General features: G+C 43.1%; 1 protein-coding gene across 4 annotated transcripts in view; it reads right to left on the reverse strand.

The window, feature by feature from the left end:
- SGCZ (sarcoglycan zeta) overlaps window positions 1-16,454 on the reverse strand; it is an 832,502-nt gene that overhangs the window by 324,337 nt on the left and 491,711 nt on the right. For all 4 annotated transcript variants that reach the window (XM_061583978.1, XM_061583976.1, XM_061583977.1 and 1 more), the window contains exon 2: window positions 12,915-13,109. In XM_061583978.1, the coding sequence (XP_061439962.1) occupies window positions 12,915-13,109 (195 nt within the window). The remainder of the gene's footprint in view (window positions 1-12,914; window positions 13,110-16,454) is intronic.

The raw sequence follows: 16,454 nt of genomic DNA on the forward strand, positions 1-16,454 counted from the left end.
ACCTACATGAATAGAGCAGACCTCCCACTGCAGATCACTGCCTTCTAACTCATGGACAACCAAGAATGGGGGGGGGGAATTGAGCATGCTCACACCCACTTCCTCCTTCACATGATTAACATTGGATGGAGGCACAAACACCTGAAAAGGACTGACTGCTATATGCTACCATGATCAAGACAAATATCAATGCACATATTCTCTTTTAGGCAATTAAAGAAAATCTTTACACGCACACACATACCTCATTCGTATATTTACATATATATTAAACATAGGCTACTTTCAGACATGGGGCTTATTGCATTAGTTTAACGTTTAAATGGTAGTGCTTCTGTCCTGATTTCTAAAATGCCTTTCACACTGCAGTACTTGTTTTTCAGCTGATATAATGGCATTTCGTGCAACTGGCTTTCACACAACTACAATGAAGGTCTTGTTTTCATCCCTCACTAGGGTTGCCAGGTCAGAAGCATCCCAAAACCTGAGATTTTAGGGGCAGGCCCGAGTGATGTCACGGGGTGGGCCCAAGTGATGTCATTAACCATTATATAGTAAGCATCAATCACAGTTGCTTGGAGCGTACAATTAAAAAAAATATCTGACTGGAAATTAAGCTAGACATCTTCGCTAAAAGATGGAGCCTGGGTAGGGAACATTTAATCTAGCCTACTTGCTTTCAGCAAGAAGGGTTTAAGTGCCTTCAATCCAGGCCAGTCACCAGAAGGTCACTGTAGGAAGAAAGGAGCCTAGTGTTGTGGAGATGTTAGATGGGAGCATTTGGGAGTAAAGATGGATGCCCCTGAAGGCTGCAATTCTAAACACACATACTAAGGGACTAAGCCCCCATAGAACTCTACAGGACTTACTTCTGAGTAGATATGGTTAGAATTGTGCTGTTCGTAAGTCTTGACTAGGAATCCTCTGCAAAGACATCCATATCCAAGCAGGGTCGGCAACACCCTGCCTGAAATGCCCTGCCCTTATCTTTTAATGTGGCTGCTCCAAACTTCTTTACAGATTTGACCCTTCACTTCAGAAAGAGGTCTGAGAAATGAGTAAGAGTAAGAAGATACTCTACCCTTTCTGTCTGCATAGATGCCCTCATCCTTCCCCTGTGCCCACAAGAAGCTCTGGGCCAGGCGGGACGCAGTGGCATCTCATAGAGGACACCCTCCCCTTTCATGGGATGTATGATTTGTCCTGGCCCAGAGCAGATGTTGGGGTGGGCACCCCCAATTACTTATTTTTCCTGTATGTCTTTTTCTGCTTTGATTTTGTATAGATGCTCTGTTCTGTGCCCTGCGCCCAGCAGAAGCTCTGGGCCAGGCAGGAGACAGTGGCATCTCGTAGAGGACACCCTCCCCTTTCCTGGGATACATGTTTTGTGCTGTCCCAGAGCAGATTTCAGGGTGCGTACCCCCAGTTACTTATTTGTTTCTATGTGTTTTTGTCCATTTTGATTTTGCATTGATGCACCCGTGCGTGCCCGGTGCCCAGCAGAAGCTCTGGGCCGGATGGGATGCACTGGCATCTTGTAGAGGACACCCTCCCCTTTCCTGGGGTATATGATTTGTCCTGGCACAGAGCAGATTTTGGGGTGTGCACCCCCAGTTACTTATTTTTCCTGTATGTTTTGGTCTGCTTTGATTTTGCATAGATGCCCTCTTCCGTACCCAGCAGAAGCTCTGGGCCAGGTGGGACGCAGTGGCATCTCGTAGAGGACACCCTCCCCTTTCCTGGGGTATATGATTTGTCCTGTCCCAGAGCAGAGTTTGGGGTGGGCACCCCCAGTTACTTATTTTTTATGATTTTATAACATCATTATGTATTTATGATATCAGAAGCCTGATGATTTTGATTGCGTAAATGTATTCTTATTCTTGACGGGGAGAGTCCCCCAATCACAGTGATATATCATACAGGATACCCCAACATATATGTTGGGGTTCAGAGACATGTTAAGTTTGGTTTGAAGTTGCTGTAGTTGTCAACTCTTCTTTTTTAGTGTTTTGAACTTTCAAGCAAATAAGGAACCAACTTCAGCGTCGTATGAGTTAAATAGATTAAACAGTCGCGGGGGCGGCTGACATTTTGGTGTATATCTTGGGAACCAGACCACTTAGAAACTTAATTTTTTTTTAAATTGAAGCTGAGAGTCTGGAGATTAAGGGGTGCTAGCCGGAGAGCCAGAGGGCCCCCCAAAAAACCAGAGACTCCACCCAAAAACCGGAGACCTGGTAACTTTATCCCTCACCCGTTATACACATGTGCACTGTTCCCCACTGTGTAGGAGGTCTAAGATCTCATCCCATTGCCATGCAATCCCTCTTCCTTTAGCGTCTGACTTTTTAATTATTTTAGTTGTATAGATACTGGGGTGTGTGTGGGAAATGCTGCTGCTCTGCACCTACCCCAGAATGCTGGTACAATTTTTGTCAGGCCAAAAAAAAAAAGCGTGCCTAAAGGGTGGGAACATAGTGCATGCTGGAATGCCTGTCACATGTGCAGCTGCAGCTAGCAACAAACTCTCGTGATTTTCCAGGTTCCCAAGTTTGCAAAGGTTTATTTCTGATATGATTTATCATGAAAACTAGTGCTAAAGTTACACTATATTCACTAGTGACTAGAATTACAGAACTAGCTTGTACGTCATGTGAAAGATCAAATATAATGCACAAATTACCAGGTAAGAAATCATCAGAATAATGGAATAAAATGTGGTATGAAAGCAGCCACACACACTATAAACAATGAAATAAAAACAAAATCAGTTCCATATTAGTGTGTTTCACATGAACCAAACTGTTATGTATTCCGCCATGTGAAGAATAAAGTTCAACAGAATAAAGCTGATTGTCAACAATCAATTCTGGCAAGGGTAATCTGATCTGACAGTTCCTCTATCATAAAAACGAATGTTTCTGTCAATCTTTCTAATAACAGAATTATCTGAAAACAACATGTTGTTGAAACATGCTTGTTGAAACACAAATTGTTAACAAGTATGAATCCACACTTGAGGGATAGCAAAGAGCATTAATGAAAGTGAAATATAATTGTGCCAGATCATTAAGGGCCCTTGAACAATTTGCACTTCCTTTTCCTGTTTAATGTATTTTCCATCACCACTTTCTACAACTTCCTTTTTTGAATAGAGAAGAAAAGGTGCTGGTTCATTCTCACAAAGTAACAAAGGAGGATTAAAGATTAATTTTCATTTGTCAACTGCGTACAATGTAATTGGATTTAGAACTGAAGGGGCAGTTAAAATCCACATTAGCTAAGTGATTTCTTGAAATTCCATAACCAGTGCAGTCATGAAAGACTGGATTTAGGTAAAAAGTTCATTAGACTGCAAACGTTATCTTTGGAAATCATTAAGCTTCCATTTGTATAATTACTGCAGCCACATGTATACAACTTAAACTAGTGAAGCAAAGACCTCAATCCACTTGTTTGCAAGCAGTGAAGAAAGACAAGTCGTTCCCCCTCTACACTAAATTTGAAATCTGATTCTGAAATGCATTATAGGACGCTAACTTTCCACCACGGCTTCTGCATCTAAAACTGTGTTTTAAAGTACCATTTCTAAATAGCACTATCTATAATGATTTCAGAGTCCAAACAGTTAGAATGAGAAGCTAGGTACAACAGTTCCAGACAAATTCTCCTCTGTGGCATACAGGTTAAATGAGAAGCATGTAGTTTTAGATATGTGTATTTTAGGCCAACTTGCAAGCTCCTTCCAAATACTAGAGGTGGCTGCAGAGCCATGCCTCCAACATCCACTGTGGATGTCTACAGGGGAAACCCTATATGCATAGACCTCTGTTCACATAGGGTTTACCCTGCAGATGTCCACTGTGACGTCCTTCCCTGGTTCTTCCTGTCAGGTTCCCACCTGCTTGTGGCTACTGCCTTTCACTAGGCACCACCAGGGACACCACCAGTCAGGACCGTCCTTTATATGGTTTCTCACTCTGCTCTAGCACAGATCTCACTAGATCCCACTGCTAGGCAGCACCACCAGTCACTTCCTGTAACCAATACTCCCAGAGACTTTGCCTAAGTCTCTCTATAGCTTGTTACTTTGTGACTGTGTGCCTATGCTGTTCCCAACCCCCTTGTATCTTTATATATAAAGCATACAACTCTGGGTTGCTCTGGATACTTGACTTGTTACAATATCTCCCTTCACCGCTGCCACCATTAGGTACAGTTTCTGTTCAGCCTTGGTAATTACCTTGCCCTCCCTTCTTGTCTATATATTCCCCAGCCAAGGATCAGGCCTTTGGTAAACCAAATAAATATTTATTTACTAACAACAGGGAATAACAAGATTACTTTTAGAATGTTTCACAAGTGTATGGTTTCATATATTTATTTATTAATTTATTTATTTTATTTCATTTCATTTATAAACCGCCCTTAGCCAATGGCTCCCTGGGCAGTGTACAACATACAATAATAACAATAATCAACAAAAATCGCAAGATATAAAATACAGATACAAATAGGACTACCTAATGTTAAGGTAATTAAAACATTAAAATACATACAAATGAATTAAAATGCCTGGGAGAATAGGAAGGTTTTGGCCTGGCACCGAAAGGATAACAGCGTAGGTGCCAGGCGTACCTCCTCGGGGAGACTATTCCATAATTTGGGGGCCACCACCGAAAAGGCCCTAGATCTTGTCATTACCCTCCGAGCTTCTCGATGAGTCGGTACTCGGAGGAGGGCCTTAGATGTCGAACGAAGTGCACGGGTAGGTTCATAGCGGGAGAGGCGTTCCATCAGGTATTGCGGACCCACACCGTGTAAGGCTTTATAGGTCAATACCAGCACCTTGAATCTGGCCCGGAAACAAATCGGCAACCAGTGCAAACGGGCCAGAACAGGTGTAATATGTGAGGACCGATTGGTCCTCGTCAACAGTCTGGCTGCTGCGTTTTGCCCTAGTTGGAGTTTCTGAACCGTCTTCAAGGGCAGCCCCACGTAGAGTGCATTACAGTAATCCAATCTAGAGGTCACTAGAGCATGAACAACTGAGGCGAGGTCATCACCGCAGAGATAGGGGCATAGTTGGGCTACCAATCGAAGATGGTAGAACGCATTCCAAGCCACCGAGGCTACCTGAGCCTCAAGAGACAAGGAAGGATCGAAAAGAACCCCCAAACTATGAACCTGTTTCTTCAGGGGGAGTGTAACCCCATCCAGAACAGGATGAACATCCTCCATCTGTGCGGAAAAGGCATTCACCAACAGCGTCTCAGTCTTGTCTGGATTGAGTTTCAGTTTATTAGCTCCCATCCAGTCCATTATCGCGGCCAGGCAACGGTTCAGCACATCAACAGCCTCACCTGAAGAAGATGAAAAGGAGTAATAGAGCTGTGTGTCATCAGCACACTGATGGCAACGCACTCCAAAACTCCGAATGACCGCACCCAGAGGCTTCATGTAGATGTTGAAAAGCATGGGGGACAGAACCGATCCCTGAGGGACTCCACAATGGAGAGTCCAGGGTATTGAGCAATGATCCCCAAGCACTACCTTCTGGAGATGATCCGCCAAGTAGGAGCGGAGCCACTGCCAAGCAGTACCCCCGACTCCCAACTCCGCGAGTCTCTCCAGGAGGATACCATGGTCGATGGTATCAAAAGCAGCTGAGAGATCAAGGAGAATCAAGAGAGTTACACTCCCCCGTCCCTCTCCCGACAAAGGTCATCATACAGGGCGACCACTCTTTATGGTCACTCTTTATGTTTCTGTTCATATATATACTCTTTAAATATCAGCCAAATACAATCCAAACTTCCCTCAGAACTCTGCCAACCAACCCTCACCAAACGACCTCACTCCAACCAACTCAACAACTTCTCCCTCAACCGACTCAACCCCCATTTATACCTTCAGCCAGCCAGCCACTCAGCCAATCATCATCCAGCATACTTCAGCTTCTCACCCATGTACTCCCCCTTTCTCCTTCAGTCAATTACCATACATCAACTAATAGACCCGCACTTACCATATTTACAGATGCTTAACGTACAGGAACATCACTTCCACACCTAATGCACGGACACTGTGGACAGAACCGTGGGAAGCTGTGCAGCCGCAGGGCAGGTACCAGCAGGATGGCCCCTTTGCCTCTTTCTATATGTGATGCTTCTTCACACATGTGAAAGGGCAGCAATGTTCTAGCATTTCAAGCCCCACCCATACATGGAAACGATTTTAAATGACCCAAATCTTTATTGCTTAGCCAAAAGCCATTATCACATGGAATGAACCAACTGAAACTCATCAAGCACAGGCAGAGCTTTCTGCATCTAGTAATAGACCTTGGCTAGGCTGAACTTTCAAACTGTCCAAAGTTTTGAAACATGTGTGTGTGTGTGTGTGTGTGTGAGAGAGAGAGAGAGAGAGAGAGAGAGAGACTCACCAGAACAGAACTTCCTTGTACTTCTGACTGACTGGCAGCCATTATTTTCTTTCACCCAGAATGTCTGGGAAATATCATTCCAGGGAAAAGAAAATGGCTGCTGCCAAGTGATCAGAGCTATGAGAGCAAAATGGGATGTCTTCATCCCCACAAATTGCCAGAATGGTCCTTGAAGTTTTACAGACCCCTGTAGGCACAACCCTATAAAGCAGATAGTGATATCAAAAAGCAAAACACGTCCAAGTGACTTTTTAAAATATTTCATTGGTATCATTTAAAGAACAAGAATTGTATTGTCAAAGCAAGGGTTCTCAAAACATACATTCATGATGGTGAGAGTTGTTGCATTTGAGTACCCCTCTGAACATTCAGCTGCTAATAGGTATTGATAGGCCAAAAGAAATTAAAATCTAAGCTAGAGCCCTTCATTACATCTTGGAGAGAAGTGTTCTGTAAGTTATATTAACATGGAATAGTCCTTCATTCTATCTGTCCTCAAGCTACAGCCCTCTGGTGTCACTGGATAAGCATGAAACTTTCTACTACTGTTCAAATGTAAATAATTTCTTCAGACCTTTTTTTTTCTTGGTAAGACAATATGTCACTGTGGCCGGAATACAGAGTCCCCATTACTCTGAAATGCAATATTGTGAGTTTGATACAATTAATATTGTGCAGGGGGGAGGGGCAGAATATAGAAACAGCCAGATCAAGAAAATGTTAAAAATGCATACTAGAAATATTTAAATGTATAATGATACAGACACATTTTTTTGTGGGGGAAGTATTTTTAGTATACTTTTAATAGGCCAGTTTCTGTACTTTTGATTTTGATGCATAGGAATAATTCTTAATGGAGTAAGATCACTGAATCATCATAGTATAGTCAGTACACACCTAATTTTCATACATAAACAAGACAATGAAGATCTACAGAAATGAGGAAGACATTAGGGTACTAGAAAAAAATTATTACGTTCCATAAATACCCTGATATATGTATGGATAATAAATCCAAGGGATTGTCACAGTGCATATTCCATAGATTTGTATGAAAAAAGCAGGTAATATGCACAATCCTTTCTAAGTCAAAACATGACTCTATCAAACAAGAATCATGGGGAAAACAGTACATTTCCTGTTTTAAATTACACACTAAATCTATAATCCTCCATGACTTGGTATCTATATGTTATTCATTCCCCCTGGAGACATCTTTTCTGAATAGCTGGGGCAACATGTAGAAATAGTGGATCTGGGAGGGGACAGGAATTAATCTCCCTTCCTGAGTTTCAGAACTTCATGATTATTCCTCAGGAGCAGCTGAATGGTTCTGCACACAAAGTGCCTACTGGTGAGTGGAACACCCCTTCTCCTATGCAAAATGTTGATTAAATCATTCTGTGGTGACAGAATTTCAGAGTAGATTGTGGAGCTGCCACAAATCATGGTAGACCCTGAAAGTAAAAAGAAAAACACCAACCCCTTATGGGATTGGAGAACTTTGTGGTGTGAAGAGTACCCGGAAGGCAGTGTTTAGCACAGGGATGGGGGAACCTGTGACCAGATGTCATTGGACTACTATTCCCATCATCCCTAACCATTGGCCGTGTAGGCTGGGGCTGATTGGAGTTGGAGCCACATGTCCTCCACTCCTGGTCTACTATAATGCTATGGTCAAACCTTCGATCACATCCAGAACATCTCCAGTCCTGGGAGGGACCAGTGTTTTGTTTTTGTTTTTAACTAGAGCTGAGCAAAAGTTTTCAACCTAGCTTTTTTTCTCTGTGGAAAAAAACCCAGGTGTGGAGCATGTGATGGGAAAAAATAATATATTTTTAGTGGATAGGATAAAATGTTTTTTAAAAAATCTTAAACACTATACACAATAGCAGTTTTTCTTGAGTGTTCTTTCTTTTAACTAATAGCTCCACCACTGTTTGTGATTGTGTGGTAGGAGCATGTTGCGCCCCCTTTAGCAATGGGAATAACACAGCCAGACACAGGTTTATGGGTGAAGTAAGGCCACAACTTTATTGATAAGAGCAAGTAAAGTGGGGTTGGCATGGCAGTAGGGCAAGGATCCGCTTCATTCTGGCAGCCCATGCTGGAGGAATGCTGAATCAACCAACAAGCAGTTGGGAACTACCTTTGGGAGTTGGCTCGCTTTAGACCCAAGTGGGGCGTGAACCCAAGGCACCTGTGGTCCCGCTGACCAACCAGTGGGAGGGGTTGTGAGCTGGATGAGGAGGCGCCCCTCCCAAGCTAGGGGCGTGGCCATCGTGTACCCCCACTGGACTCCTTATGGGAGTCCCCCTTATGATTGATCCTGCCCAATGCCATTTCAGCTTAAAGATGTGACAGAAGTGAGTGAATGCCTAACAATTGCACAGGGATAGGCGAAAAAACGTGCTCAACCATGGGGCCAGATTCATTGAGAGGAAAAATTTCTATCCGGCCCTGTCAACCAGCAGCCCAGTTAAACACAGCTCAGTGATGCCCTAAGACTGAAGGAGGGTGGGTGGGAAAGCCGGCACATGAAGAAAGAGGCCGGCTCACAGGAGATGGGGGCCTTTAAAGGCCTGGGTCTGGCTCTACCCCTTGGCTGCTCTCGCGAGACTGCCCAGGATTGTGGGTGATCTTGCAAGAGCCAGGTCATAGATGGGAGGATTCTAATTCCTCCCTCCCATCGCTGCCTGGGGAGTGCTCCACCACACAATTAGCACCCCATGCAGAGGGTCGAGGCTTGTCTTATGGAGCTGCAATCAGCAACCCAGTGGGCTGTCATACGCCTCTGCAATGACTCTCCTTGACCGATGCTATGAGAAGACATAGTGTTGTTCCAGAGAATATTGTTGTGGCAGGTGTGTGTGTGTGTGTGTGTGTGTGTGTGTGTGTGTGTGTGAAGATGGTAGCCTTGCCAATGTCTCTGGAATGATGCTACATCAGGGAGCTGAGCCACTCAAACAGAAGCACTGCGGATGGGTTTTGGCGGCAATGGCAGCTCTGCTGCCTCAAGCACGCAATGCCTAAAAAAACAAAAAGATTATCTGAAAAAGGCACCGCCTCCACCACTGCCACAACTATCATGGTAAGCCTACCCACAGGTGAAAATGTTTAGAATTTCTCCCATCCCTGGAGAAACAAGCCATTCTGCCCTCACAAAGGGGGACAATAAAACTTTTATAGAACAAACAGGAGCCTGAAAACAAACACACAAGCATGTAAAATTGCGTAAAACAACAAAGCCCCTCTATATTCAGCTTTACATTAGCCATTTCTAGAAGTCTGAGTAAATATCCAGGGCCAGTTCCAAGGGGCGGCCAGGTGGGGCACTGGCCTGAGGGCCCTTGAGGCTACAGGAGTCCCTGAGGGGGCCCTCTGCTCCCCTTCTGCGATTCGCTGCAGGATCGCTGCCAAGGATCGCACAGCAAGAGCTTTGGGGCTTCGTCATTCCCTTGCTTAACTCACTTTGTTCTGTGGTTGCGCATGCAGAGGTGCCCTTAAGAAAGATGGTGGCTGAGGTTTTCCTAAGGGGATGAAGCCTCTGCCGCCATCTCGGCTGATGGCACACATGCGTGCTGCGTGCTCACATCCCTGCCATGAGCCAAGATGGCGGCAGAGGCTTCAGCTCCTTAGGGAAACCTCAGCCGCCATCTTTCTTAAGGGCATCGCTGCAAGCGCAACCGCAGAACAAGGTAAGTTAAGCAAGGGAATGGCGGAGTCCTGAAGTTCTTGGCATGCGCAAATCGCAGAAGGGGAGTGCTGGTGCCTGGGACAGGCTTTTGCCCAAGGGCTCCAGCGTGTCTGGGGCTGGCCCTGGGCACGTGCATGCATGTATGTGTGCATGCATACATGCATGCCAGGGCCCAGGGCAAGCTGGTGCCCAAGGGCCCCAGCATGTCTGGCGCCGGCCCTGTAAATATCCATGTTTTATCCTGACGCTGAAATTAAAAAGAGTGTTGGTGCCAGCCATACATCAGAAGGGAGAGCATTCCACAACTAGTTTCCCCCTTCTTTTCTCTGGTCTAGAGACCTTCAAGATATAAGTTTGCATCTCCATGGTTCTCCAGTCTGGTGAAGGGGCATTATTTGTATCTTCCCTTTTCTGCATCTGAAGCTTTCACCTCCTTATCTCATGATGAAAGTCTCCAAATCAAGTGAAATCAAGTAAGAAAAAAAATCCTGTTGGATCAGAGACCTTGAGGTATAGAGATGGGCAAATCTGTCCATTTTGTTTTTTCTCAGTTTCTCTCCCCCCCCAGTTTTAAGTTCAGTTCTCCACATCTCTACATCAGTTTGAAGGGAATTTTTTTAAAAAAAGTTATCATGAAACTTCACCAGTGTGAATTTCTCCTAATGTACACACATTTGTATAAAATTTTCCCTAATGTTATTTTCAATAAATTGAATAATATTATTGTATGTTATTTTCACTAATATACGCATTGTTATGCACGCTTTATGTTATTATATGCATTTTCGTACATATTACTTGGCTGGAAAACAACTGCAACATTTTTAAGTATTGCTGAGTTTCAGTTTGCATATTGAAAATGCAAATTAGGTAGGTTTGCCTTCAAATGTGAACCAAACTGAAGTTCTCCCCCACCCCTGCCTTGAAGATACAAAGAGGATCCAGTACAGTCTGGGACTGTGCTGGGTGATAATGATGATGGCTATTACTATTATTATTGTTATCTTACTTATTTTATTTCTAGTCCACCATTTAATTATCAGAGGGCAGTATACATTACAATAATTTTTTTTAAAAAAATACCATGCAATCCTACAACATTTTAGAACATGTTATCAGAAAACTCATCTCAATAATTTCTGAATGTCATACACAGTTTTGCTGTCTCAGTTTTTACCAAAGGCCTGAAAGAACAAGGGGACAATCCAACTGCTGTTTACACCAAGCGGAGTTGAATATGACCCCTAGCTGAGCCAGCTGGGTCCCGGTTCAGCTGTGCTACACCAGGCGATGCTGATAGAAGCCCCTCATCCCAGCTCAGCTATGACAGAGCTGGGACCTGGCCAGCTCAGCTGGGGGTTCCCTGGGGAAGCTCAGCTTTGCAGAAGGGGAGCTGGTAGAAGCCAGTGGAAGGTCCAAAAAAGGGGTTTTCTGGTGGCATGTTGGAGGAGGGGTGGGGGACTTAGGCCACAGTACTCTTGCAAGTTCTGATCCAGGCAAAAGTACACCGGAAAAAGGGGGTAAGCGGCAGTAACGCAGCTGAAGCTCTGCTCACAGCCAGAGTTCGATTCCAACGAAAGGAGGAAGTCAAATCTCCAGTAAAAGGGGTCGAGGTCCACTCAGCCTTCCATCCATCCGTGGTCGGTAAAATGAGTACCCGGCATATGCTGGGGGGTAAAGAAAGGCCGGGGACGGAACTGGCAATCCCACTCCATATATATGGTCTGCCTAATAAACATCGCAAGACGTCACCTTAAGAGTCGGAAACGACTCGCACTACAACTGCGGGGACACCTTTACCTTTAAGAAGATAATTGCAATGGAAGTCAGTGGAGAGTACTTACTCTCCAGTAGGGGTATTTGTGACAGCCGGCTTTTACTTTCTGGTCCCTGCACGCAGTTCACAGCTGAGCCAGCATTCAGCTGGCCTGGAGGCTTCCAAACAGTAAATGGATGCCGCAGACCTTCCTACTGGCTTCTCTTGCACCAGGTTCCCTTCCACCGGCTTCTCGAGTTGGATTGCTCTGCCCATGTGCTTTCAGATGGCAACAAAAAGATAATACAGAAGGCGGCATTCATATCTTGAATGGGAAAATACTCCACAATTTGGGTGCCATTACAGGGAAGGGCCTGTCCTGCATCACCGCACAATGGGCAAAGGCCATCTCTGGCACCATCAGAGGATCTGAGCCTCACATGCTCTTTCACATCCACAGAAGATCTTTAATCCACAGAGGGTTAGCTAAAAACACTAAGAGGCCTTCTGCATGGAAGGGGGCAAATATACCTCTTCCCTGAACTGGAGGCTTTCCTTTATTTCTAAAACGAGCCTGGATCCTGCCAGAAAGCATCAGGTCCCCACATACATGCTTCTGTTCCCATCACAAGTGAAGGTTCCATCCACCTGAATAATCATACTGAACCCCATCCCATCCCTATGAGCCATTCTTGTTATTAACAGTTGAATATGCTTATATATTAGGTATGCATATCAAAGAAAGTAGTCACAACAAATGCTCTGAAAACAACACTGGTTTTGTGCAACTTGATCTTCAATGTCTCCAAGAGCAGACCTTTGACTGTGCTGTGGATTTTCACCTCCAAAGCTCCCCCTGAAATCTCTGTGTCCTTCCCATTGAAAACTGAAATGGTACCCTTGCTACAGACAGGTAATGTGCCCCTCTAAATAATAAACAGAGGTCCCTTCAACCTAACACCAAAGAACCACTTTGTACAAGATTAAAAACAAAAATCTTAAGTGTTACTTACCACTGTGAAATTCATTACTTTCAGTATCCATATCGTCATTGCTAAGTTAACGATCATGGTAACCAACAGCAAGAGGACAAAGAAGTACAGGCACCTTTTTCGCCAACCATAAATTCCTACTTGATACAGCTGAGGGTTTTCTGTTCTGGGCAGATTGTTTTGCTGTGTTGCCAATATATACTGTTCTCGTGTCATCTATTTTTAAAAAAACAAGCAAGTATTAAGTATTTATCTGAATAATCAATCAAAAATACAATTTTCATATATGTTTACACCCATTGCCTCAAGTTTTGACTAAGGGGCTCCTAAAGGAATTTTTCTCTCTCTCTCTCTCATTGGAAGCTTTTAAAATTTATTTAATTTTTTCAAGTTTTTATCAACCAATCAAATAGAATAGAAGTCATACTTTTCCTTCACCAAAATATTTTTTCTTTTCTTTTCCTTTTGTTAATTTTTACAATTCGATAATGAAACTTCGAACATATAAGAGATTTAACAAAAACCATATTACCTTAACAAAGACCATAACTCTAGAGAGAGGGGAAGAAGAAAATGGAAAAAGGAAAAGTAGAGAAAAATGAGAAAAGAATCAAGAAAAAAGGGGGGAAATACATATTGATAGAACCAAAATAATTTTTCTTAATTATACAATACAGACACACAGTTTCAGAGAGTTCATGCTCATAATGAGAATTAAAAAGAAACCACTACAGACAAGAGGATCAAAACTACAAACATGTTTGCATCATGTTTGTATTTATTTGGTTTTACATTTATTTGTCACCTTTCCTTGAAGGCGCTCAAGGTGGTATACAAACATGGTTCTCCCCCTTCCAATTTTATATTAACAAGAACCCTGTGAGGTAGGGTAGGCTGAGAGACAACAATTGGACCAAGGTTGCTTAGTGAGCTTCATGGCTGAATGGGGACTTGAACTCTGGTCTCCTAGGTCTCACTCTGACACTCTAACCACTACACCACAAGGAATGTAGGGATTCATGCTTAATCATCCTGAATGATTTCCAAATGTTCCTCTTTCAGGCAACAAGCGGTCTGCTGAGGAACCCATAAGAATTGTAGGAGATTCTGGGGCATGCTTTAGGGTCACAGGCTGCATGCAGTTCCAGCCAGTACCATTAAGGCCTTACCAATACCACATGTGAACAGGAAGTATAAACGTCAACACATTGGAAAAGTATTATTGATCAAAACAGGGTTGGCTAACCTCTTGCTTGGGGCCTGATCAGCTCCTCCCACATATATTTTTCTGTCGCCCCAATTGATTTTGTTAGCAGAGGCAAAAAGGAAAAAAAAGACAATGCTGGGGTGCACAGAACTCAGCACCTTGATGGGAAGCTCCCCAGTCATTAGATCAGTCATTTAACCAGAGGAGAGGGAGAGATCAGTATGTATCAGCTGAGGAAGGGGCTATGCGTCCGAAATGTGTGTGGTGAGAGTGTGGAGTGGCCACAGCCACTGCTGTCATGCAAGCCTCAGAGGGTTGGCCAAGGGTGAATGTGGCCCTTGGGCCACAAAAAAAGCTGGTCACCCCATATTAAAGATCCTATCCAATACATTTTGAGAGTCTTTTATTGCTTTGTGGCCATAAACAAACATTCATTCATTTATTCGTTTTGAGAGTCTTTTCAACAAGCGCTCAGTTTACATGCCAGGAGAGCAGATTTGTTTTTTGCATAACAAGTATTCCCCAAATAGAAATTTGAAATGCACTGGAATTCTGAGATAAATCTACCATCTTGGACTTTTCCTTTTTGTTGTTGTCATGTTTATCTTTGTTCCCAACTGCTTACATATTTCATGTCTTACATTGCTGCCATTACTGTTGTAGCAGAGTAATACATTGCAGGTAATACTTGGACCACTATCTTTTGGGGAAGTTTGTCTATCTAAAGGTTGTTACTCATCTTCTCACTGAGAAATGCCTAATAACTTTCAAATAACGCCTAAGGGAGTTTGAAAACCACTTCCATAGTCTGTTCTGTCCTTAATTTCTCTTTCACACTTTCACCCAAGACTCAAGGCAAAACCAATTAAGAACAAGAAGTAATATAATAGCAGCAGTATGCCCAATCAATCAATCAATCAATCAATCCAATCTTGACATTAAAATTACATCCTTCTTGCTTAATTTCCATAACTAAAACCACACCAAAACAAAAAAGTCTTATAAGCCATCAAGAAGTAATAGAGTAGAGGTGGCTAACCTCCAGATGTGGCCCTCCAGATTTTTGCTGAACTAGAACTCCCATCACCCCCTGACTATTGGCTACTCTGGCTGAAGCTGATGGCAGTCCAGCAAAATACCTGGCTACCCTTGTAACAAAGGATCAGACTTGGAAGCTCCACAGTTATGACCACAATATAGACTGCAACATAGGAAGTTGCTTTATACCAAGTCAGACCATTGGTCTTTGTAGCACAGTATTGCCTACACTGATTGGCAGCAGCTCTATAGGGTTTCAGACAGGAGTCTTCCCCAACCCAAAAAATCCCAGAGATTTAATCTGCGATCTTTAGTATAAAAAGCATGTGTGCTAATCCTGAGCTATGGCTGTTATTCACCAGCAGTAATCTAATTACTCACATAGGTCCCACAATCAATTGGTAGAATTCAACCTACCATTTTTTTTATCACCGTGACAAAAATTGGAGTAGTGCATTAAGGCTGAAATCCTACACACAGCTACCTGGAGCAAGTCCACAGAACACAGTAGGATTTACTTCTGAGTAGATATGCTTGGGGTTTTACTCTAAAGGCATCAGATTTGATTTAAATATTTTTCTCCATTCAGCAAGCGTGTTAAAATGTTATGTTGCTTCCCAGTTCACACTAGAAGTATATTTTTCCCTCCCATCATCAGCTATAATTATAAAATACACACGTGTATGTGTCATATGTATATATTTGAACCACATTGCAAGGCTGAAAAAGGGAAAGCTAAATTAAAAAGACAAAATAAGATGAATAAATGAAATCTTAGATCCATTAAACTCCATAGGAATCTCAGTGCCTACTTCAGCTCATTCTTAGTTTCCCATATATAATGTTAATGAAAATGTCTACATTGTGTTCTAGTATAAAATAAATTATTCTCAAAACATCGTTTTGTGTGAAGAACTGAAAAACTAGTATAGAAGTGTATATGAATACTAATGAATTAAATACTGAAGAACTTGCTATACATTTGGCTAATGTTCAAATATTGAGAAAAGCATGAAACTAGAGTTGCCAGATGTCTGGTTTTCATTAGAGACTCTGGATTTTTGGGGTCCTCTGTGGGTCTCCGGGTGAGTCAGCGTAATCACTGGACTCTCAGCTTTCATTAAAAAAAAGTTTCTAGGTGGTCTGGTTCACAAGATACACACCAAAATGTCAGCTCCCCTCCCCCCCGCAACTTCAGTGAAATGATCTCTTAGCTGGCTGCTCTAATGCCACCCTTTCATGTTGTAGCCAATAAGTGAAGTTAGGGTTGTGATTGACAAGGGATTTCTGGGCCTCCAAGCAGTACCTAGACTGCA

This window comes from Rhineura floridana, chromosome 9 (genome assembly GCF_030035675.1).
Source record: "Rhineura floridana isolate rRhiFlo1 chromosome 9, rRhiFlo1.hap2, whole genome shotgun sequence".
NCBI lineage: Eukaryota > Metazoa > Chordata > Lepidosauria > Squamata > Rhineuridae > Rhineura > Rhineura floridana.